This window comes from Sinohyriopsis cumingii, chromosome 13 (assembly GCF_028554795.1).
Source record: "Sinohyriopsis cumingii isolate HCF-2022 chromosome 13, ASM2855479v2, whole genome shotgun sequence".
In the NCBI taxonomy this organism is placed as follows: domain Eukaryota; kingdom Metazoa; phylum Mollusca; class Bivalvia; order Unionida; family Unionidae; genus Sinohyriopsis; species Sinohyriopsis cumingii.
In genome coordinates this window covers 71,325,857-71,353,167 of record NC_142973.1, presented here as the reverse complement: position 1 = coordinate 71,353,167, position 27,311 = coordinate 71,325,857, and the positions used below count along the sequence as shown (strand labels likewise).

Here is a 27,311-nt window from a genome sequence, read left to right as displayed (position 1 = left end):
CAGTCTGCCAATCAGACTTCCATCTAGGGTCAGGAACTGTGGCCAGCTAAAATGCTTTCATTTCCTTATACTTTGCAAGTCTATTCTCCCATGAAGCTTGCATGTCATTGAAACAGAGACTTGTACACAGTGATTTTCTCATTCCATTCTACTTGCAGACCTTTGATTCATGATTTAGTATGCCGAACAGGTTCATCTTTTATCCAAAATTATTCTTGATGTTTCCATATAAAAAAAAATCTTTCAGCATTTATATATGCACAGTTTTCTCATCTAAAACTTGGCTTTCTTCTTTTCCTTTTTCTGTATTAATTCCTAAATTATTAGGCTAAACACCCGCCAGTTATAATAAATATGTATATTTTTCAATTTGTATAATTTGTTTGGAATTAAAAAATGTGTCTCATTTCTTTTGTAATTGACTTGTAGTTAAGCAGTTATGCAAATCTAGACCTTCAGTTATAAATACAATTACAATTGCATCATACCGGTGATGCTCAGTTATAATTACAAATACAATATAATTGTAATTAATTACTCTGTTTTGCTAGTTATGTTATAATCGAACCCATGTCTCATAACATTTTCTAATCAATTCAATCCAATACTTAACACATTTACAATAATAGTACAGAAAATCTTCCAGGTTCTCCTTGTGGCAAAAGGGATTATGTTTGTCTTGGAATTTTTAGAAATCTAGTGCTCAACCTATCATGTTCCTTTTCAAATGCACATGCATATTCATACCGCCAGATTTCAGATCTTGGGTTGATACATGTGTGATCATCATTTCAAATAGTTGTAAAGCTTCTGTCATGGAAAATTTGCTAAACTTATTGTGAATAATATGTAGAGTCTTGTTTGTCTGAATTGCATGTTCGTGCTTTGTTTTCATCCAAATAAGTTCAGGATTGAAATATAATCCCATGTATTTATACCCAGGTTCAGTTTGAATTTCTTTACCCTTATAATATCACATTTTGTTATTCAGAAATCTACCATTTCTGAATACAATAAGTTTTGTTTATCAAAATGAACACATATTCAACTGTTTTCGCAAATTTCTCAACAGTATTAATTTGCCTTTTGCAAAGAACTGACTGTGTTAGCATAGTTTGCAATGTGAGCAGCATACAAGAGCACAATGTCAGATGTTTCTTGTGTAATAAAGATACCATTATGACAGTTTTGTCAGAGGTCAGATACTAAATTATTTATAAATAATTTAACAGAAGAGGACTTAATATGCATCCTTGTCTGATGCCAGTATTACAGGTGATGAATTCTATATATTTCCGTTTAAGCTGTACACATGAACATAGATTTGTTTACCTTGAGTCTAGATGTTTAAACAGCTTTCCACTAATACCTTTGTTGACCAAGTAAGTTAAATAAATTAGTAAATTAGACATAATCATTAGAGTCAAAAGCCTTGGAAAGGTCTACAGGAAGACAGTAAATATTACCTCCTTTTCTACTCAGATATTTCTGAACCATTGCTTGAAGCAAAACAAATATCTGTTGCTAAGTGGTTTTTGCAGAATCTTTCCTGAGCTTCAATTTTGTTGTTAGCTTCACACATACTGGTAAAATTTTTATTCATGATATCAGTGAGAGATATCCCAGTAATTGTTAGAAGAGCCTTTATTTTGTAATGGAAAGATAATGCTTTTGACCCATTGTTTAGGGAAGTGCTATGTGTAAAAATGTCATTAAATAATTTGACTAAATAAGGATATATTTGGAGTCAATTTTTTTTATCATTTTGGCTATTATGCATTCTGGTCCACCAGTCTTTCTTGATTTTATAGTTCAGATACATTTGAGAACTTCAGCTTCAGAGATAGGAGTTTCAAAAATGTCATTTGAAGTTTCAGTAATAGAAATAAAACTGATTATTTCGGAGTCATTATAATACAGTAGCAATCTACCACTGATGATATTAAGATCATGTTGTCACTGCATGTTTGTTTGATCAGTTTCCCAAACTGATATTGATTATTTTCATTCCTTTTCTTTTTTCTTATAATTCTCAATTTTCATGTGAATTACATTTTTGAACCAATTTCTACTCATTTTATAATCTGTCCAATTTTGAATAGAACTATTAAATCTTAATTAATGGATAGTATGTGTTTTTATTTTTCAAGCGCTCATGTTGTTTAGTGCACCAATAGGGTTGTCTTATCTTTGCTACGCTGAGCTGACTTGTGATATGCATCACCGATTCATTACACAACTTCATCAATCCCACGAGACAGAGAATGATTAAAATTATATCAAAATTCAGAAAGTTCACATACAAATGTATTGTTTTTATTTTTTTCATTCTGTTTGTACTTGTTAACTCTTTCACTAGCATAAATTTTCTCCAATATGTACGCATTTCTGATGTTGGCATGTGGAAAAGTCAACTCACATATGATAGGGAAGTAGAAATTTACCCCTTGAACCAGATTCGAGATCTTGAAAATATTTAAGGAGGCCAGTTGAAATAATTAAATAATGAAAATACACTAGCCCCATCATTAGCGATACATATGAAATTTCCCTCTCGATCTTGGGTCATTCTGCCATTTAGGATATGTATAGTGTCTTTTATATATATATATCAATCAATGAGATACAGAATGCATTACAAACATAATTTTTTGATTTTCTCTGTATATCAAACTCATCAAATTCATAGAAAGCATTTTCTTCTAATATGAAATCAGCGGTCTCATATTCAAAGAAAAAAATAGTTAAGATTACCAGTTCTGCTGTTGTGGTCTGCAACCAAAAAAAGAAAAGCATCAGGATAGGAAGTTGGTATTTTTGACAGAACTTTTTCTTCGGATAATTATACTCTATTCTCTTCTTTGTCAATCAGTATTGTGGTGATAAACATGCAAAACAAAGTATCAAATCTTTCTAAGTCATAGCAGACATTTTGAGAGAGGGGATGACATGAGAGGGAAACAAAAGATACAGACGGCAAATTCAGCCACATGGATAATGGTACTCTGGATAACCATTACACCATCTTCAATACAGAATCTATGTAGACTCCTGAACTTTTCGTACAAGTGAGGCATCAGATGAAAGGAATATTGATAATGATTCTGTGTATTGTTGTGTGAGAAAGAGAAAGAGCATGTGATATTGGCATTGTATAAGTTCACTTTAGTAGACAGAATCCAGAAATGTTCACCAAATATCAAGTGCACCTGGTGTAATAAAAAAAATTAGCAGAACAAGAAAGAGGAAAATAATTGTAGAGCAAAAAGTATCTTTCAGTCTATAATAAAGTTTTGAGTATATGGATACTTAGAACTATATGCTACTTATTTACAAGATGATGCTACTTACATGGTCACCAATTGAACATCAAATTTTGGAGTTTTTGTATCCATGTGTACATGTACATCTCTGCTTGAAATGGGGATTTTTTCACTGCCCCACTGGGCCACCATAATAAAATGTTACTTGAAATGGGAATTTGTTCACTGCCCCACTAGGCCACCAAAATAAAATGTTACTTGAAATGGGGATTTTTTCACTGGGCTACCATAATAAAATGGGAATTTGTTCACTGGGCCACCAAAATAAAATGTTACTTGAAATGGCGATTTTTTCACTGCCCCACTGGGCTACCATAATAAAATGTTATTGATCCTGCAATAATCAAACAGAAGTCAATTCATTTCTAATTCATTATTTATTATTCATTAACATCAATCAAAATAATAACAAAGAAGATTCATCCAAAGTTGAAAGTTCATATACATTTTCTGTATCTGATTCATTATCAGATCTTGGTCCCAAAAGGCTTGTCTCTGTAATCCTTGATGTCCACTTAGTTAAGGAGCACCATCATAAGTGTGATTTCAAAAACAATTTATGAAAGTTTTTACATTAATTAATGAATCACAATGCAGTTACATGCAAACTTCATATTTCCCTGAAAACTAAGTGAAGAAAGTATACACCACACTTCCCTTGGTCATGCTTCCTCCATTCTTATGCATTTTGACATCATCTCTGGTACTTTCTTACTCCGTTTTCTGGATCATATTTATGACTGCTCACTCTCTCTCTCATCATCATCATCATCATCATCAATCATCATCATCATCATCATCTAATTTGTGACATTTCAGGGGGTAGCTGTGAACCTTACAAACATTTCCACATCATTTTTTAAACTTTACCTTTAGTTATCATCATACAGGTAAAACACTACTACATACATAGTTACATGCATAGATACTTTCCAGTCATCACTACACAATGCATTGCACATTTGTCAAAAACAATATATGGGCAAACCTGTCAATAGGAGTCACCATTGGGAAAAGGCAAAACTGTCATTTGTATTATGCTTACTATTATGTAAGTGTTCACCTTTTAAAATTGTTTTTTGGATAAATAGCATGAGCTGACTATTGGATAAATAGCATGAGCTGACTATTGAAAAACAACAGAGATAAGCCAATGGCTATTTTTTTGTGATACGTGAACTGAAACTGCACTTGCCTTTACAGTCAAAGTATTGAATGACCCCTGACCCTAATGACAAAGTATGTTACTTGTATCTCTTCTCAGAGATTAACTTTTATCTTCAGAGATAGCTTTAATTAAAAAGAATGTATATTTTTATGTAAGCCAGGTGATTGACCACTTGGGCTTCATATTTATTATTGTAGATTGCTTAACAGTTTGTCAGTTAAGTTACACATGCTTGCAGTTGGAACTTCAATTCCTTAATAATTTCTAACTTTTACGTCTTTCAGGCACTGGAAAAAGTCGTTGGCACGGCTGGATTTAGTGTTGGAGAGTATGCTGCTTTGGTCTCTGCAGACGTATTTTCTTTCGAAGACGGTATGTTTTTAACTCGACGGCGTCAGTTTGAAATCTTGTATGTAAACATTCATTCAAACTTTAAAGCGCTAAAGCATATCATTCTCAGTTCTTGATTTAATTATATAAAAGCCTTATAGTCAGCAAGAGATCGTGAATACCCGTGTTCATGGTATCGACCCACTATGTAGCCAAATGTCTTACTGTTACCAATACCCCCAGCCTTCCAGACTTTTTTGTTGTTGTTGTAGGGTTTAACGCCATTTTTCAGTACACGATAGGCTATACATGGCGGCCAGTATTAATGGTGGAGGAAGAACCCGGGAAAACCCCAGAAAGAACTACCGACCCACGAAAAGCTACTGGCAAGCTTTCTTACATACCCACATTGGCCGAATCCAAGACTCGAAACCACGCAGACAGTGGTGAGATTGCAGTGATCCGTAACGGAAAGTGCTTTAGACCACTTGGCCACTCGGGGCCCCTCCTTCCAGACTGCTTATGGAATTTCTTCCTTACTAAAATATCGAATCTGTTGAACAGTCTGAGACTGACTGCTGCCATAACCCAGTCAACAAAGCAAAGTGAGATATGGCACAATATCTCTTTTTTTTTTCTTACTGTCATTAGTCTAAATATTTGAACCTATTATTTTTGGGACACTATATTTTCAAAATTTGAAATAATTTTCAGTAGTGTATAAAATGTCCAAACACAAAGTATATTTTTTAAGCTTAAAGAAAAAAAAATCAAGTTGGAATATAAACTAATAAATCCTTTACCCATCCTCAAAAACAGGTGATTCATTAGATTACCATCAGACAATGAAACAGATCGAGTTTCCCAAATTACAACCAGAGATCCTCTGTGTCTCAAGAAAAATTTAATCATTGTACTGGCTGAGAGAGCCAGATACCAGCATGTAACCAGGTCTGCAGGGGTGAAACAATACACATGTGTTACATATTGATTTGATTCACGATACACAGCCTATAATGCAATACATTATCGATACACATAATAACGTGATGATCTTTCCAGGTTTAGAAGGTCTGTCAGGTTAGCCCTCTCATGTTCCACTATTCAGATTACAGACAGACATGTACTTAGTACCTATTTATATGCCATTCTCATCCATCACAAGACAACAAAAGTACTTTCAAATAGACTTCCTGTTAGTTGTCAGTGACTTGTATTCAGCATTTTAGGCCATATAAGGCTGCTCCATGTATTCAGATGCAGGACTCACTTTAGCCACCAGAAAGGTATTTTGACCAAAATATCTTTACTTCTTAATTTTACTCTTTTGTTTCTTATTTATTCACTTTATCTTAACCTTGATAGGGAAATATAGTCTTATACCAGATGATCCTGCAGGGCTAAATTGTTTGAGAAAAGAAATGAAAATTGCAATCTACTTTTAAATTGAATTTATTTTAATTTGGCTTGGTATTATGCCTTTTCTACATTTGCTGAAAGGGGGGGGATGACATGCATGCCATCTATTTTTGTCCCTCCAGCATGTACATCAGTCTTGTTTTGAACACCATTTTAGGGTTTAAAATCACCGACTGATATCTCCATCAGCACATTTCCCAGTTCCAATTATCTGATATACTTCATAACGTCAGTTATTGCTATCATAACTATACCATCATCAGTCAGTATTTGCCAACTGAAGTCTCAGTCTGAAGATGAAGCACGCTGGGAATCAGCCATTCAGGGTTTTCTAGGTAGCCTGTATTTTAAACATGCATTTGTAAAACTTCCTTCTTGCAAATTCAAATTATGACATAATGCTTGTTCCGGGGCACAATGTGTGAATCAAAGTAAGTTTAACAACCATTGATGTCTTATGACTTGAAATGCAAATGGCGACTTCCAGGTCATGTTTCATCAAGGCTGTAGTTTCATCAAATCTGTCAACAGATTAAAAACATACAGAATGTTATACTTACAATTGCCTGGAAAATAAATCATCTTCATATTGATTTCTTGCAGGTTTGGCCCAATGTAAAAACGTTTACTAGTCTGGCTAGTAAGTGGCTACCGTATGCCAATGCCACATGGTGTCATCAAATTCCAACTTTTTGATAGACAATTAGGTCTCACCCTAGAAACCAACATAAATGTCCAGGTATCAGAAATGGGGTGGCATGGGTAAAAGGAGACGTGAGCTACTTTATGATGAACAAGCTGTTGCAATAAAAAATAATTACCGGGGGGTGGGGCAATATTACAAACCTCTTCACTTGGTATTAATTTGTCGATGCCAAGTGTGTGTTATCATGTCCTTTTCATTTTAATTAACAAAAATAGGTGCATGTGCCTGCAGTAGCTTTCTCAGAATTCTCAGTTTATAGAATAACAAGGCAAATGACTTATACAATTTTGTATGACTGCTGTATAAAATAACTCTCATACAGTATCTTTTTGTATTGATTTTTCAACACTTGTATTGATAAGTGTATCGTTACTGCAGAAGTACTGATGCATTGATATATCAATGAATCATTTCACCCCTACAGATCTGAATCTTTTTATTTTTCTGGAGGATCACCATATTCTCACCATCCTGTCATCTTATTTTTAAACAGTGTTTCTAATCATGGACTAGTATGTGGAGTTTGTCCAAAAAAAACTTTACTTTTAATACCAACTACTTTAAGAATGTAGCTGTGTTTTCCTTTCCTGTGTAGAGCCCTTCAAATTTTCATGACTAAGGCTGATCAGTTTCACATACTGTTGCCAGGGGGATATCACTACTATCCAAAAAGACAACTTGGTTGGAAATGCATATATAACACAACTAGCCATTGTGCACACTTATTTCCAATGGCATTATATATAAATGAAGTGAAAGAAAAACAAATATCAGAACTGCAAGCAGTATTATTTTTTTTAAAGAAAACACAAAAACATTATCATATAAGTGTTCTCTGTTTGCAAGCAAGGATATATAATACAATCTTTTTTACCTGGCCCATTTCCAATCAGCAATGAACACACAAGCACACAATATACAGTGCACACATTGTGTATTTTGGACTCCAACTTTAGACATGGATATGGGGGACAATTGATTAAGTGTCCACGGCATATGGATGGATGGCCACTGCATCTGGTGGACCTCCACTACATCTGGTGGATATCCACTTGATCTGGTGGAACTCTGTTGCAGATTTTATTGAGCCATAGGAAGTTTTATGGCACATCTCACAGATTTTATTGCATTTGCCCCATATCCATACTCAAACAGATGGGTAAAACCCCAATGCTGTAAATTTGACCATGGCAGGTGTCAGTTTCATACCTTTACCTGCACCGATTAGTAACATTGGACAAATAATAGTACTCTTTAAGTGTGAAATTATCAGTTTGCTTGGGTTTTTTGTTGCTTCAGTTTTCTTTAATTTTCTTTAGAGGTGCAGGAATAGAAATTAAAAATTTGTTTTACAGGAGCTATAAGGGCACTGATATTTGCCAACATACAAATTGTCTGTACAAGAAATTCAGTAAAACAAATTCCTGGCTTGGTGGTTCTTTTTGGGGTTTTCCCAGATTCTTCCTCCACCATTTATACTGGCCGCCATGTTATAGCCTAACTTGTGCTGAAAAAATGGCTTTAAACCTTACAACTTCAACAACAAAATTATTACTTCTTGAATTCATTGTGTACAAAAATATCAAAGTTGCAAAAAAAGTTACATGCTCTTCATTATTTTAAATTTATGATTCAGCTGTAGAGGTGGTAAAGATAAGAGCTGAGGCTATGCAGAAACTGACAGAGGAACTTGCTAGTGGTATGATGACGGTTTTCTGTAACCACCAGACCAGACTGAGTTTTGCCATGGAGGCTGCAAGGGAACACTGTAAGAGAAATCTACAGATTCCAGACCCAGTCTGTCAGATAGCCAACTACCTCTGTACAGATGTTAAAGTCATTGCTGGCAACATGGAGGTATAATGAATCCCATGTATACAATTTTTAATTGTCCTACGTGTCACTCTATGTTCCACTCATTTTTAGGTATGCATGATCTACACACAATTATATACAGCACAGAACCAGAACTGTGATTACCAATACATCATGCAAGGTCTATCCTTTTCCTCTGTGCATGCAGTACACAACTCATTTACTGTAAATCCATTCATTATAACACAATTATAAGGCAAGTATCGTCATGGATTCTCTTTGTTTTAAAGTGAGTGTAAATTTATGTACTTCATTAATCTATACGGTGATTTACTATAATGTAGCAGACTCTATGACTGATGCACAGCATTATGATGAGGGAGTACTGTATATGTATAATGCACTTCATTATTAGGTAGTCTTACTATAAGGTGGTATATTCTATGACCCCCACGGACAGTATTATAACTAAGTACTGTATCTGAATGGTGTCATTCATTATAACAGGGTCTGTAGGAGTCCTTGAAAAGCCTTGAAAAATGAATTGTTCCTTTAAGGCCATGAAAACACCTTGAAAATTCAAAATATTGTATGGGTACCTTAAAAAGCCTTGATTTTCTTGAAACCAAAAAGAATTAATAGATAGTTTTTGTTTTACAGAATTAACTAAAAATAAAAGGGAGAAAAAGGACACAAAAAACAATCTCTTGCTAAGTTTGTGATGGAACGGAAATTTTTCCACAACTGGCCACTGCGCAGTTGTACATTGTGAACTTCTGATTGTATGAAGCCCAGATGTAGCAGTGATTTAAATTTGAATCATTCGCTTTGACATGGCTGGCAGCTGATTCCAACTTTGGTGGCTAGATTAAGAAAAATATAAAGTTTGGATTATGAGATCTTTCTTTCAGCAAATTATGCCAGAATTTATATTCATTTGCGTGCAATCAGAGAGAGTGCTCCATGGTCACATGCAGCTGGGAAAAAAATCAAGCTCTTGTAATGGTGCTTAATACAGGCAAAAAAAGAAGCCTTCAGCATGAAATAATTTTGTGATGAAAGAGGTATGTCTGTGAACACAGAGATTCAAGTTTTAAAATATAAACTGTATGTAGTCTTAATTATGAAATTAGTTCAATCCAGTTCTATTTGGGATAGAGTGGAAATAGGACAGACGATAATTGCAATGAACAGGATAAATCTAAAAATCATAGAATACAGCTAAGCTGAGAGAAATATTAATATATCTAATATGAAATAGTTTAAAATATCCATACACTGCTTTTAAGTGACCAAGTGAATAAGACATTGAGACAATGACAGCTGCTGCTGATTACTATGCAATGAAAGCAAAATCCATTGGAAAATTTCCTTCAAAATAATTTGAGAAGTGAAAAGGACAAAATCAATGAACTTGGAACTCTTGAAAAACAGCTTGATGACAAGCTACAAGAATTAGAAAATTCACTCTAAAATATTTTGGACTTTGTAAATACTGTAGTGTAGATAGAGTAAAATGAACTTTGTTCAGTGACTACATTATTCTAATGCCCAGATACAGGATGTTTAATATCAGTGGGAAAGATATCAATGATATGCTACTGACTTCATGTTTTATTTTGTTTTTTAAAAAATAAATTTGCAAGAAATGTTCCTCGTTTGGAGTAATAGTAAGTATTAACTTGTGTTTACATACAGTTTCATTTATGTATCCTTTAAAATTATTGTAATAATGCATCTTGAAAAACATGATTTTGAACCTTGAAGAAACCTTGAAAATTTTGAATGAAATATGCTACTAACCCTGTTATAAGGCGGTCTCACCGTAAAATAATATACTCTTTGACTCCTGTTGATAGCGTTATAATGAGGGAATACTTTGTATCATATACTTCATAGTGCCTATGGGCAGCATTATAACAAGGGATGGCTTTATATAATGTCCTTCATTATAAGGTAGTCTCACGATAAGATGGAATACTCTGTTGCTGCCATGGGCAGCATTATAATGAGGGATTACAGTATATACCCACACATTTTGTTATAAGGTGGCTTGCCGTATCGTAGATGACTGCTTCTTCAATGGACATAATTGTGACATGGGAGTACTATTGGTGTTAAACCCTCACAACCACAGACAAGGACCAAACATAGTGGATGGTTTGGTGTAAGAAAATAGCCCATTGATTTTGGGGTTGAAGGCTAAGGTCACTGCGATAAATGGTTTCCATACATTAGCATTAGTTGTAACCAAATGTTGTGAATGACCTGCACTTGAGGTAGGGAAGAATGATTTTGGAATTAAAAGATCAGGGTCACTGGGAGTAAAAGTGAATTAGAAGAATACTGAGCAGATTGCTCACATAAATATATGCATTTCTTGTGAGTACAATGTTGAATCAACTTGCTTATCGTCAGATGATGAGCATAATACTTACTATGTTTCACAGCAGATCACATAAAAATGCTTGAGTAGTTGCAGTCACAAAATTTTGTCTTACATTACAACTAGCTTTAAGGCAGAAAAGGGTAAAGATTGGTCAATATAGATGATGTCTATAATATTACAAATTTTCAGTTATCTGTAAAAATTATTAGTCAAAGTTGTGATAATGAGATTATGTCCAGTGCCGCATAAACTATCAAACCATAAGGGCACTAACAACAGCAGAATTGAATTGTTCATGTGTACGTGTAATATTTACTGCTTATCATGTCAGTTCATCAAGAACTGTGGTACGGTTTTGCATTACCAAGATTCTGTCATTCTGTGTAATATGCTGCGAGAGATAAAGAATGATAAATAACAAAAACTGCTGGAGGAAAGTAATTCGTTAATGTGCAGATTTTCTGGTTGTAAGTATAATGTTTGCCAGAAATAACTGCAGGAAAAGTTGCGCTAATGAGATTGTATCATTCACTGCATTGATTTACCAAAAAAATGTAATAAATCTATGAGATAGTATGGGAGCAAATTGATTTGTAAATATTCACCTTATCAGGTGATGAACATAATATTTACCACATTTCATGGCAGTCTATTAAAAACTGGCGACTAAATTACCTAATCAGATTGTGTCATAAACAACATTAAGCCAAAAGACCAAAAGGCAATAACTCTAACAAATATTGTAAGAGCTATTGAAAAGCACTAATAAAATGTGTCATGTGCTGTGGCAACAAAGAGGCCAATAACTCTAGTAAAAACTGCAGGAGTAGAGGGATTTATCCGTATTTGCATCTTCAGGTGATGACGATAGTATTTACCAAGTCTTATGTTACTAGTTTAGGCTCTAATAAACAGTAACAAAAGAACGAGTGAAAACATCAAGCTTTGAAAAATTTAACAAATAATTTATCTCCCTTGAAAAAACACTGTAAAAATGAAAAAATAAAAACTTACGGTTTTAAGAATCAAATCCAAAAATAATCCAAGAATAATCCATGAATTAAGTTTTAGAAGTCATTGTAATGAAATGTTCTAATGAATTCAAGTTTGAGTCCCGACGAAAAAATCCCAAATGGAAGGCGATGACATATACTGTTGTCAGTATAGAGCTGATGTGTACAGTCCTATGTGAACCACAGAAAATAATATTCCAGTGTTTGAATTCTGAATAAAATGTAAATAAATATCTTTGTCCATTGATTCTGTATGAGCACTCAAATATTTCCAGGAAAAAGAAATATCCTTTAAAATCTAAATAATCTGAATAAAAATTAAATATAACTCCAAACTGCTACAACAGACACTTTCCAGTGTAAAGAAAAAAGCCCAACTGAGAAATATCTCTATAGACATCGGTATAAAACCTGACTATTCGCAGTTTTGGAAAACCCAGAATTTCCAAATAGAGGCTGTTTACATAAAAAAGAATCATGTACTCCTAGTATGACCTTGATAAAAAGCAATCATTTTACTCTGAGAACAAAATAAAAATAGAAAGTTGTTTACTTGTCTCATTGATTTCTGAATCAAGGTCAGGAACTAAGTCAGAAATAGAAACACTGTTTCTATTATTAGGTATTTTTGAAATGATTCAGGTCAAACTGAATTTTATGGAAAATATCAAATTCCTATTACATTAGATTGACATGTGATGAAATTAAAATTTAAAAAAATAAAACTTACAAACAGACAATTAAATTAAATCAAATATAAATTAAATAAAATATAAATGACACGAGTTTCATAGCAATTCTTCAAAACCATTGTGATTCTTGTGCTAATGAGTGCTTGATAGAAGGTCAGATAGATGTGGATGGATGCATGGACAAGAGGATTACTATATAAAGGACAGGGCATAGAAATGATTTAAAAAGAAAAATTTCAACTGCTAACTGTGCATCTTTATCAAAGCTTGTGGATGATGTACATATTGGGTTAGAAAGAAGCATTTCATTTTTGCTTTTTGAAGGGTAAGAGGCCAAGGTCACTGATGAAAAAAATAAAAATGCTTTTGAAATGCTTTTTGCATAATAACTTTAGTTCTAGACTATATACTTTAACCAAAGTTTGTGGAGAGCTTGCATTTAAGGTATTGAGGAGGCTTGTTAAATTTGGGGTCAGAGTTCATTGTGCTTAAGAGTTAAACCAGTTTTGCAGAATGTTTTTGGTTCTAGAGCAAGTTAAATGACCAAACTTTGTAGGTGGATTGCATGAAGGATAATATAGAAACCTATTGATACTGGAGTCTGAAGGTCAGAGGTCATGGTCTTGTTTAGTCCAGTAAATAAATAATGGTTTTTGCAAAGTAGGTTTAGTTTAAGACCACATGGTTTTGACCAAAGATCCATGTTATTGAGGGAGCCCTGAGTGGCTGAGTGGTCTAAAGTGCTCACCATTACGGATCAGTGCCATCTCACCTATGTCTGTATGGGTTTGAGTCTCGGGTTCAGCCAGTGTGGATATGTGAGAAAGCTTGCCAGTAGCTTCTCGAGGGTTGGTGGTTCTTTCCAGGGTTTTCATGAGTTCTTCCTCAACCATTTATACTGGCCGCCATTTATAACCTATCTTGTGCTGAAAAATGGCATTAAACCCAACTAAAATGACTACGACACATTATTGATGCTCATTGGTTAGTAATCTCCCAATTCAAACATGTTCTGTACTCAGAGGACATATTAAGTATGGTACTGGGATATTACAGGGCTTTATGAATTTTACAAATGACATCTTGCCCGCAGCAAAATGAACTTGCCCTTAGGGGATTTGAGCTTGCCTCAAAACATCACAACTCCGGTAACCAAAATATTTCGTAAAACATAATATATGATTTTTCAAGGACTTGGCATTATGTTTATTTTACAGACATGGAATTTTCCTTTTATTGTTTATTTTGGCACCATCAAATAATATGTCAGTACAGTTGATATATGTGAATAGTACATGAAAATAGATATGTAGATGAGGGAGTTCTAAACTCTGTGTGTGTGTGTGTGTGTGAAGGCCTTTAAATTTTATATGAATTTATGCCAATTCACCATCACAAAATGGAAAGACCTTTCAGTGACTTCTCTTAAAAATCATGGAACAGAATTTAGACAAATTTGTTTGAAAGTTTCGTTGCTTGATGTCTCTGAAGCTCACTTGGGCCTCTTGTTTGAACTTAGTCATAGCTTCCACTGACCTTTCCCACTCTGTTATAGATAATTGCAATGTTTATGTCTCACCCCATCACACAAATGTTCAAATATCTCATAAGGACTAGGAAAGGTCGTTGGAAACTTGGATTGGTTTGAACACAGATTTTCTTATATGTGTTCTAATATTTTTTGCCAAACAGAAAGCGAAAAAGTTCAAGGCAATTAAAAAACTGTTTTGATCCTATAACATAAAATGTATACATACACTGTATTCTAATCAATACCTCTCTTGTTACACAGGCCCTAAAATTCATTGAAGAGAACAAATCAGAGTTCGGAATCAGGCGTTTAAAGTGGCTACCAGTCAGTGGGGCATTTCACACGCCTCTCATGAAAGAAGCAGGAAGAAAGCTACAGCAGGTCTTGATGAAAATGGAGCTGCGTGAACCTAAAATACCAGTCCATTCAAATGTGCACGGAGGAAGGCAAGTACATTGTCCCCCAATCTTTAGTCCTGTCCATTTAATTGGCTTGAAGCATTATCAGTGTATATATACCATTCAGAAAATAAATGTACATGATTTATGCAGTGTTGATGATATGTGTTAAACTATCTGTTCAGTGATGCAGTGTTGCATATATGGTGAAATGCCTCAAAACCAAAACCTTAGTATAATTCCCACAAGACCAAATTTGATTTTTAGTCCCAAATTCTTCTTTCTTTGATATTATCATTTTTTTCCTGTAAACTGAAGCCTCTCAGCTCCAAATACTGAAGCAAAGTTTGATTCTAAATTTCAGTCTAAACTTTAATTAAAACAATTCATAAAGCTGAAAGTCAAGTTAGACCTTAAAATATATATTGGCTGCTAACTTCCTGATGCACTTGAACAGATTTCTTAAGTTAGTATGTACTGTAGTGGGTTGATCTGTGAGACAAAGACCTGGAAAATGTCTCAATGGCATAAAAGGTTTAAACAATACTTTTTTACACGTGTGCCAGAACAGATAAGGGCCGACAGTAGACTAATCTAAGGTCTTTTCACCATACAAGAGTCAGATTTTCAAAAAATTATTAATAACTAAATGTTTGTTGGTAAATTATTTAAGAAAGACTTACCTGTTTATCGGATAATTGTGATTGGTGCTATTCATACATTATCAGTAGAACATTGTTAGCTTGTTTTTTAAATTAAAATCAGGCTTTTTGAACCAGACACTTGGCCTTGCTTTTGATGCTTTGCTGATGGAGATCACCAAAGCAATATTATAAATTCACTTAACTCATTCAACCTCAGTCCCGTTTGTATGCGTGATCTGGTTTCTGCATTCAATGGCCTACCCCGCCTGTAGTCATGGTTTGTTTACTGCATTCAGTGGCCAATTCTGTCTCCAGTCGTGGTGAATGTGTGTAAGATAAAACGCCTCAGATTGGTTACAAATGTTTTTTTTCCAAGAATCAAACCAATATTAAACCAAACAGAAATGATTTTACTTTCCTTTGGGCAAATTTTAATTGTTCAGAAGCCAAGGGTTACTGATTGAGAGCAGTTTCACTACACATGTTCTGTTCATGAAATATTGTAAATGATGGCGATGAGAGCGAAAATGAGGAGTTTCTCAGGTTTAAGCTTGCAAATATTGAGCAAGCAGTGGAAAGATATGTTCGGCAGTTGGATATTTTGTGAAATTTAGATTCGGACATAGAAGTCTCTGAGATTGAATCATCAGAAGAAGAGGGTGCTGACAGCGATGATGAAATTAAGGGCTGATGACATATTTCTGAAAATGTTGCACATAATTTTGTAAATAGTCTATAAATAAGTTGTGAAAGACTTGAAGAAATAGGAAGAAAAATACATCATTTGGAATAATTTGTGTGCATGTGCATGATGTTTGCAACATTTTCCAAGCAGGTAAAAACTCTCTGGGGCACAAGCAGCTAGGACACAGCTTAGTGCTGCTGGGGCATAGCAACAGTGATGCTGATAACAGTGATGGGGCTGAATGAGTTAATTATATATCCTCAAGTTAGTTTTAGATCATGTACAGAAATTTGAAAAACCTCATGATTGCTAAGGATGAGCGTTATTTGTCTATGACGGATGAAATGGAGTCATTAACACAAGTCACAATTGTTAAAGACAGGTGTAAGAAAAAAAGAGAGAACACTCCACACTTTTAAGTCAGTCTGGAACTATGCATGTTAGGAATTATATGAAGTATTTAAATATTGTGGAGTATCATTCATATTTTTGTTTGGAACAACTGCATTCATATATGTGACTGGATGTGTCATTGGAAGGAATGTATAGTGTTTAGTTAATTCTTTATTAAATATATGATTTTTGTATTTTTTTTTTGTTAAACATCTTTCTTAATTGTGTGCACTCTTATGCACACAAATACTGATGCTCTCATAATTAGTCTCTCAAATCTGACAAATCTCAGCAAACCAAAAACTTCTCTAAGCAAACCCGCTCCCCCCCCCCCAACAAAAAATGTCGGTCCATGGTTATCAGTTTAGAAAGTTTCAGTGTATATAGAGTATAGAATATTTTACTCAAGTGTTTATTCTGTATGAAATCTATGCAAAACACTGGTTGTAAGATGTATAATTCAACAAGAATTACAAACCTATGGTCAAATGGACATGACTTTGAAATTTTATTAAGAGAGGTATCCCCTAAGTGTAGTACAGTTATATTCCCTAAGTATTCTGCTTCCCCTCTTGTAATCTGAGTATGGTCATGGAATTGCTGCAATGACCTGAAAATCTTGGGTCAAAATAAATAAAAATACGTGTATAGTTCTAGGTAGTGTTTCAAAAATAGGGGTAGGAGGCTTGATCCTAAATTTTGTTTTTGTTACTTTTTACCCACCTAATGGTAAATCATATCAGTTTCCAACCTATAGTTACTGGTTCAGATGTAAAAAAACATGGCACAGTCAATACCAAGTGTGTGTGATAAAAAGTTACATGGTCAAAGCTGTGTTGTGTTCAGTACCAAGTGTGTGTGATAAAAAGTGATATGGTCAAAGCAGTGTTGTGGTTAATACCAAGTGTGTGTGATAAAAAGTGATATGGTCAAAGCTGTGTTTTGCTTAATACCTAGTGTGTGTGATAAAAAGTGATATGGTCAAAGCTGTGATGTGCTTAATACCTAGTGTGTGTGATAAAAAGTGATATGGTCAAAGCTGTGATGTGTTTAATACCAAATGTGTGTGATATAAAGGGATATAGTCAAAGCTGTGTTGTGCTTAATACCAAGTGTGTGTGATAAAAAGTGATACGGTCAAAGCTGTGTTGTGCTTAATACCTAGTGTGTGTGATAAAAAGGGATATGGTCAAAGCTGTGTTGTGCTTAATACCTAGTGTGTGTGATAAAAAGGGATATGGTCAAAGCTGTGTTGTGCTTAATCATCCTAACAAGTTTTTTGTGAAAAAAAATAATCCAGGTCCAAAAGGTTTCAAAATGTGTCCAAAAGTTTGAGTGGATTTTGTGTAATCTTGCTAACATGCTCTTTTTGGGAGCATTACAAGCAAAAAAAAATCAAAATGTGGAAACATGCAGAGGTGTTTTTATGTTCACACTGCTTGGAGCAAAGTCATCTTGATTTGGTCTGGTATATCTATGTATACATCCATCAATATGTATGTACACCCATTTCTACATCCATCAGTATGTACTGTGATGTATATTCTACATTTTTTGTAACACTTGGTGCATGACAGCATCAGTATTATGAGTAATTTTCGTTTGTGACTGTAAATACAACTGTAGTAGTGATTATCTTTAAAGAAGATTTTGCACTGTTAATTTTATACACTATAGATTGCATAGGATGTATAAATAGATGTTTTAAAGTTTCAAATAATAAAACATGTTGACAAATTTGTGGTAATTTCTCATTGGCTGATGGGGTCAGGTAAGTTCTTAGAAGAATTATGTTATTTCCCATATGATGGGTTAGGTTACATTTAAAGGTATTGTGAAATATAAGATTGAGTAGTACGATCTGTCACATGGGGTATATTGTGACATATTATCATAAAAGACTCTTGAAGGTGTATATGAGGAGAGAACTGAGAAATCAAATTTATTCTTGTTTTGGATTCATCATATTTTGGATTCTTGTTTCAAACGTTAAAATCAGTCTGCAGATGTTGTGTTTAGATAATATGAGAGGAGACATTTGCTAGGATAATTCATTGAAATTACAAAGTGCTCATTGGACTATAACATTATTCTGGGACTATTGTGAATTATGTTGAGAAGTTCTAGACAGTTGCATTGTGATATGTACATTTGAGGATCTGAAATTCATTAGGAACATTCAGCTGTTTTAGACTTGATTCTTTTGGGTACATTTTGGATTCAGTTCATAATACTGTAAGTTCCTCTTACGTTTTCATTTTATAACTTTGATAATGGAATTATTTGTAAAGTTTTACAAAATGTGTTGGTTTTGCTTCTTTCTGTTACTTAGCTTTTTTACGATATATTTGTAACAGTACATCCATCTATCTATATGTACATCCATCTGTATGTACATCCATCTCAATATTCATCCATATGCATATACACCCATCTCTACAGTCATCCATACATGTGTATATCCATCTCTGCATCCATATGTTTGTTCATCCATCTCTGCATTCAGAGTTGTCAACAAGTTTAGGAATTTCAAAGTGAAAACTAATGTCCTAGACTCATATTCAAATAAACATGTTTACCTCCGGTTATAATGATCTGAATATTTATTCTATGATCTTAGAGTAATAATAGCCATGTACTATGTTGTTTACAAAATGAATGTCACTAGTTAGGTAGACCCATAACTTGATTTTGGACTAAGATCAATTGCAAAATACAGATATACATAACATAAAATCATAGAAAAAGCAATAAACAATACAAAATACAAATAACAACACCCATCTCTACATCCATTCATATGTATATACTAAATCCATATGGATGTATACTCATCTCTACATTCATCCATACATATGTACATCCATCCATGCATGTGTATATCCATGTGTGCCTTGATCCATAAGCTAGTTAATAAGATTACCATATGCAAAAGCTATTCAGCTTAGACAAATTAAATGTGGTAGACATATTTGTATTAATGTGTAGGTTACTTATTAGATTTTCAGGCCATTGCATCAATTTTTTTTACATTTTTTATTTGGGGGGACTTCAACTCTTTTGATAAATTCTGTGTAAGCACAGTTAAGCAAAAACAACTTGAGGTAGATGTTAATTTTGGTCTGCATGTTTGTATGCATTGGTGACTTTAAGATATTTACATGCCACTGTAACAGTTTGTTTTCTTTTTGTTTTTTTAGTAAGGGGACACATGTCTTAAAGCCACAAATCAAGTTTTCAGAATATCAGTTGAATTAAATTTTGATAGTTTGTTTGCAAAGTAGAAGTATTTAACTTGTGATTTCATTTGTTTTCACTACTTTGGTTCATTTTAGGTACAGAGATACAGAACAGATCAGAAAATGTTTGTCCCAACAGGTCTACAAGGCAGTGAAATGGGAACAAATACTTCATATCTTGTTTTCTCGAGAGAAGGGAGAAAACTTCCCTAGAGTCTTTGAGTTTGGACCCAGCAACCAACTAGGACTGCTGTTAAAGCAAACAAATACACAAGCTTTTAATTCTTACAAGAACATAGAAGCATAAGTTAATAAATTTTATCCAAAGATTTTTTTAGTTGACTTACATTATTGATTTAAATTCAGTCACTGCTTTGTTTGCAGTTTATATAACTGTTATGCAATAATAACTGCAGTTTTTTCATTAAGCACCAAATAGATTATTTCCAGCAGGTTTCACAGAATAGATCATTTCTAATTGGTTAGACAAAACAGATAATCTCCAGTGGGTTACACCAAATAGATCATTTCCAACAGGTTTCACAGAATAGATAATTTCAAATTGGTTAGACAAAACATCATTTCCAATGGGTTACACCAAATAGATTATTTTCAACAGGTTTCACAGAATAGATCATTTTCAATGAGTTACACCAAACAGATCATTTCCAGTGGATTACACCAAATAGATCATTTCCAATGGGTTACACCAAATAGATCATTTCCAGTGGATTATATTGAAAGGAAGTTGAATATTCTACACACTACTATGGTTGCCAGTCAGGATCTCATACCATTTGTAAGATTGTCATTGTGTGTACATACTTTCTCACTTTTAAATTATGTCTAACTGCAAACAACATAGACTTTGATCTACCATCACATTATGCTCCTGCAGACCATGGTCTGTATTGTTTATTCTGCTGATTACTACTAATGCACTGCATAGACACAGATCTGTTAGTGCATTATGCAATGGCAGTTCTGGTTATATGCAGTTTGAAGTTGGGCTCGACCTGTTAGCAAGTATAGATGGTATGTTTATATCTCACATGATGAGATATAGGGATCACAAGGGCAGCAGTATTGTTTTTCAAAGTTGTACAATATACACTTTAGCATGGCTTGCTGGTGAAATTTGGTTTTTGAAAGTCATACAACATACACTTTAGCAAGGCTTGCTGGCAAGATTATGTTTTTTTAAAGTTGTACAATGTACACATTACATTTCCTTGCAAGATAGAGCATGAATTTATTATGGTATATAGCATTTGGCATTTTCAATCAATGATTCATTATGGTATATAGCATTTGGCATTGTCAGTCATTGATTCATTATGGTATATAGCATATAGCATTTGGCATTGTCAATCATTGATTCATTATGGTATATAGCATTTGGCATTGTCAGTCATTGATTTATTATGGTATATAGCATTTGGCATTGTCAGTCATTGATTCATTATGGTATATAGCATTTGGCATTGTCAGTCATTGATTCATTATGGTATATAGCATATAGCATTTGGCATTGTCAATCATTGATTCATTATGGTATATAGCATTTGGCACTGTCAATCATTGATTTATTATGGTATATAGCATTTGGCACTGTCATTCATTGATTTATTATGGTATATATCATTTGGCATTGTCAGTCATTGATTTATTATGGTATATAGCATTTGGCATTGTCAGTCATTGATTTATTATGGTATATAGCATTGGGCATTGTCAGTCATTGATTCATTATGGTATATAGCATTTGGCATTGTCAGTCATTGATTTATTATGGTATATAGCATTTGGCATTGTCAGTCATTGATTCATTATGGTATATAGCATTTGGCATTGTCAGTCATTGATTTATTATGGTATATAGCATTGGGCATTGTCAATCACTGATTCATTTGTTCATTTGTTTATTTGTTACATGTTTGTTGTACCATCTATTAAGGGCGTCACAATTTTCTTTTGATGATGGTGATAATATTGATTATTGATATTTAAAAAATTTGTTGTTGAATCTTTTTTGTTTACACTTGTAGGAGAAACAAAACATACATTACAGGTGTCAGTAAGAATGTAACAGAAAACATTACAAAAAGTAGGGGGAGGGGTGGGATGTACAGCCTACCTCTGGCTGGTGGGCCAGGGAGCAGTGCCCCTGGTGGAGTGTATGCACATGTAGCCAGTGTTATATTGAGCATAAATGTTTTATGGATATCTGTTGTATGAGTTGTTTTGCCATTATATGTTTACAGTGTAGTACAGTATGTTGATCATCTCGTGTAGGATGTATCAGTGGAGTGAGTGAAATTTCACCATGATAGCACATGCATTGTATGTTGGCATGCATTACTAAACCCCCACCCTATCCTACTTTATCTAATGCAATCTACCAAGTCTTCATGGAGAGCAGTTGCAAAACTCTCTCCAGTATGTAGCACTTGTGGAATATATATCTACATCTACTTTTGTATTTCTTTCACAAGAATTATAAATGCTACAAAGATGTTTTAATTCTGGTAAGGATTGTAAATAGTTTATAATCATGGATGATATTTGTGTTGCATATGAATTCTGTGAAGTTTGTATTGTATTTTCTCTGTTGTAATTCTTGTTTGTATTTGTTGCATGTTGGCATGCATTACTAACTCCACCCTATCCTCCTTTCTCTCAATGCAGTCTATCAGAAGTCTTCATGGTGAGCAGTTGCAAAACTCTCTCCAGTATGTAGCACTTGTAGAATATATATCTACAACTACTTTTGTATTTCTTTCACAAGAATTTTAAGCAAATACTACATAAATGTCTTAGTTCTCGTGTTTAATTGCTACCCTAATTCAGTAAATAAATATATCGTGACAAGGGAATGAATCATTATTATTCGAACACCCGGTCTACACATATCTTTCCCAGTGCTGATGGAAATAGCGTTGGTGTAACAAATAAAGTTGGATTGTCTTGCCTTGATAGAACAGTTTGAAAATATTGAAATACTTTTGGGGTATCATAGAACTGAGTATTAAATTCCTATTGATATATTCACATCTGTGGTTTTTATCCTGATAATCTCATGGATTCTGTCCTACCAGTAAGGAAATTTATCGCCCAGAATCATCAGGTTTATTTATTCTGATATTTATTCATTGCAGTATGTTCATGGATCTTTGAAAGAAATGAATATCTCTAAAATACTTAGGTGGTGAAAAATTCTACAAAAAGATGTTAAAAACATACGGGAAAATGCCAGTTGCCAGGTGATAGATTAATTAAAAATATAGGCAAAATTGAGACTTTATAAATAATACACCAACTAAAATGAACAATAAAAATAATCAATCAAAGACGATGGCATATTATGGGGCAGGTAAAACTTGAGGCAGAAAATTTTATAGACTTTGTGTGTGTGTGCGTAATACTATACTGTGTAATACTATATATGTGTGAAAAATGTTAATGATAAACAAATTACAGATTCTTTTTTTTAAAAAGATCTGAAAGTTGTAAAGTCAAGTTAAATGTTTAATAATGTCAGAATATGTGTGTTGTATTATCTTTTATGTTCATCACGTTCATGTATTTGGGTCAGACTGAAAGCAAAATGATTGTCACATCGATCTTCACTTCATATATTCTATCAATAAATATCCATTGTCAGCGTGCCTATCTCATTACAGCTCTGTTTTATGCCATCTCCTCTTTACTGCATAACTTATAAAACTCTAATAATTTGTTGCAAACAACATTTTGCTTTATTTATTTAGCCATAAGTTATGATGGTCCTTCTTTGCGTCATTACTATCTTGTGAACACTACTCCTGATCTTGATCAATAGGTGTGAACAAAAAGAGACTTAACATTTATGTTTCCCTTTGACTTTGATACAGTCATGTGTCAGGCAGGTGCTTTCAGTGATGCTGAATCTTGAAAAGCAAGCTTCTGTGCACAGGCAGATCTTTATCATATGGAAGATGCCAATCTTATTAGATGAATTGTCCCCATTGTAATACAGTTATATGTTATAAAACTTTTCTGAAATTCTGGAATTGTTGGCTGCATTTCCTGTATAAATATCCAGCCAAAAAATGCCTGCTATTGAAACCCCTGCTCTAATAGCAAACTAATGTCTCTGCAAATCTTTTTAACAGTATACAGATTTTATCCATTACCTAAGAATAAAAGAAATATTGTAAAAGTTTAGTTTTAAATACTGTATGTTTTTTTTTTAACAGCGGTATATACATGTCTGAGCCAAAGTACCTCAGTATTTTCATGTGTATAAATTACAACTATAATTCTGTTTGTAAAATAAAACATTTCTCCATGCTTCCTCATTTTGACCAGCAGCATGAAACTTAAGCCTCTTGGAGTATATCCCTCTGGGCAAACAATGCACCAAGGGCAAATGTTAGATGGGTATATGCATTTGTCTTTTCATTCCTAACAAGTTTGTACTTGGTTATATGGTTATGGTTAAGGTCTAGGTTTCAAAGAGTGATCAAGGGGCTAATATTTTGGGAGAGAGGGGGAGTTAGTATATAAAGTCTTCTTATGCCTATTAAGGAATATATGGTTACAGTTTTGAATTATGATCAAGGGACTATGTCCCTGAGGGTAGGGAATAACCCTGGGGTCAAAGTCAGTTGCATTTATAAAGCTGTCTTGTTATGTTCAGTAAGTGTGTGTATGGTTCTGTGTTGGATCTCATTAGTTTTTATGTTATGACCAAGGAGCAAAGTTGACAGCAATAGAGTTTGGAATTCAAGTCTCCAATATGTAGACAGTTGAGTCAGTAATCACTGCCAATTGTCAGATATTTGAGACATACTGCTCCGGAGTTATTTGCAATTTGCGTAAAAATCACCCCTTGAGGTTTCCAGACTCGGCACTGTGCTGGATTCCTTCACACATTTGCTGCCAGTACTCGTGCGAGCACTGTCTAACGATGCGTTGGGTGATGCTTTGGGCACTTCTGATGGCAGCAAGTGTCCGTTCATTGGGCATTTTTTGTAAGCTATGAAGGCTTTTCATTTGTCTTCGATTATTGGTTCCATCCTTGAAAGGTGTATGTTGAACCAGTCCTGGCTGGGCCGTTCCTTCTTGCCAGACATGGACATGGCTGTGCTGTAAATGGCACCCTTATGGCATTCATGGCCCCAGTGCTAGACATCCCTATAAACTGCCACACTGCAGACATCATAGCGATATGACTGAAAAATTGTTAAAGCTACGTTAAAAATAAAAATCACACACACACACATGGCATTCCACTTGGCTGTGGCATCGTGCTCTGGCAGGTCCTGGAGAGTCTGGTCCAGGGCGGTGACATACTCCTCCATCTTGGAGAGGACCAACATCTATGCAGTGTTGATGCAGGGGCAACCATTTGGTTTTGAGTGGTATAGTGTATGTGGCACCCTGCTGCTCACATGGGCATGGTCGTAGTCGCAGTCTGCATTGTCGTAGCTTCTGGTGGAGAGGACGCTGTTCAGGGCAGATGACAGAGCACCTGGTGATGACAATTCGGTGGTTGAATCAAAATCCAAGAACTTTTTAGATTCATTTTCAAACTGCAAATTCCAAAAGTAATGCATTATCATGCACAAAGAGCAAGTCAGATCTTAGCATAAGCCTAATTGTCAGCCATCAATGTTAAATAGATGTTTTGACCTGGCCTGAGAGCACTGTTATTTTCCTTCTATGTTATGTATAGCCATTCATTATTGTACTGCTGTGATAGAACTTTGTAACTTTATGCACACAATAATTGACCATAAGTACATGAAATCCTGAATGTTTGTAACTTGTAACGTTTCAAAATAAGTAAGCTGTGAAATATACCTTGAACTTGAAGCTATTGTTTTCCTGTTATGTACATATATGCAATGTAAAAAAACAAAACAAATATATATAGTTTGCAATGGCAGATCCAAAATTTGTCATTGTAGGGTTAGTGGGTGGAGGGGAGTAAACAAATAGCAGAGGGGTATGCGGGATGGAACATCCGGGGGGTGCAAAACCTCCAGAAGCTCCTGCATTTTAAGGGTTTACAGGGCATACTTTTAACCATCGAACTGTAAAGAACACTTACTTTGAGCATTAAAATTTTATCGCATTTAAGCCAGAAAGTCTTTGTGACGGGTCACTTCAACCTTTCTTTGTTCATCCCCCATGTCAGTGTAAACTTCAAAGGGACAGCATTCCAACTCAGTGAAATTGACTTGGGTATCTTGACATGGTCCTTAGAAAGTAAACATTTGTGCTACCAACCGTAACCACTTGGTTGGAACCTATGTCCACTTATCACTGTTTCAAAGGGAAATTGTTATACTCCGTCATTAACAGATTCTGAGCTGTCTAAATCTGATGAAAGGAATTATTTCTTTGGGAAAAATTAGGGACCGCTGCCTACATTTGGGCAGAATAAATTAAGGCGTACACTTTAGAAGCAATCAGAATTTAAAGTGACGACCTTGGTCGAAATTCTTTAGTCTGAAATTTCCTGAAAGAGTCTTGATTCCAGGGGAAGCCTAAAGTGAACAGTGCTTTCATCATTAAACAAGAAAGGGACCAGGTGGCCATCTTGTAAAAGAAAGACAGGTTTTAGTGTTAGGATGCACAAGTTCTGAAAGAGAACAGCTTTAAGGAACAGCTTTCTGGGAGAGAGACGGGACAGTCTGAAGACAATACTACCACTGTGGGAGGTACTGAATGGAGCATGTTTCATTTGTCTGTGAAAGTGACTTGATTTGTAATGTTCTATCAAAAGCAGTGAGCAAAATCCAGCATAACTGTAAGCTCCATTTAAGAATGAGAATGGAAGTGAGGACTTCACACTCGCCAGAAGTAAGTTTTATCCATATTTTCCTCCTAGTCTTAAGCAACGGCAAGGCTACAATTTTGTCACAATACCTCATTATATCAGAATGCAGGGAAATGTTTGTTTTCTCAGTGGATGTTTTTTTTAAAAGAATTCTTTCTACATTTGTCCCCATCTCACTTTGAGCTGGCTGACATAACTCCTGATCACACAATTTATTCTCATCTCCTCCTCGTGAATGTGGTTGCGAGTCGATGAATGTGACAAGAACCGAGATATGCAGAGCTACTGACAATCGCCAAATTTTTGCGTGGCTGTCTCAATGTTCTCAATAGTTACTAATTTATTGCAGTCTTTTTCAACAACATCATCTCTCATATATTTCAATATATGAATGAGGCCTAATGTTTCACAGGCTGATATTAAATTCATGAATTTGGACTTTATCAAGTACAGTACTGGAAATTCTGGCAGAAATATTGCATACTTTTTGTTCCCGTCTATAAGCTTAAAAAGATTTCTTGCAATCTTGTAGTCAGGTGCAAACAAAACATTTTAATTTGTTTCACACAATTCAGCATTCTCCCAAAAAATCATTGAGAACAACTTCCAATGTGACTATATCGTCAGCTCTACCACTGGAAGGTAGAGGATGATGGCATAATAGTGGCAGTCATGGTGTGCTGTTTAGATCTTGATACTCTAGTATGCAACAATTACTATTGCAAACCACAGTTTTG

At 34.5% G+C, this 27,311-nt stretch overlaps 1 protein-coding gene across 1 annotated transcript in view; it reads left to right on the top strand.

Moving 5' to 3' along the window:
- LOC149785818 (malonyl-CoA-acyl carrier protein transacylase, mitochondrial-like) overlaps positions 1-20,075 on the top strand; it is a 30,169-nt gene extending 10,094 nt beyond the window's left edge. Inside the window, exons 2-5 of the mRNA XM_089979765.1 lie at positions 4,776-4,863; positions 8,583-8,803; positions 14,648-14,832; positions 19,842-20,075. Coding sequence (XP_089835891.1) covers positions 4,776-4,863; positions 8,583-8,803; positions 14,648-14,832; positions 19,842-20,052 — 705 coding nt within the window. The 3' untranslated portion in view covers positions 20,053-20,075. The remainder of the gene's footprint in view (positions 1-4,775; positions 4,864-8,582; positions 8,804-14,647; positions 14,833-19,841) is intronic.
- Positions 20,076-27,311: the final 7,236 nt, after the last annotated feature.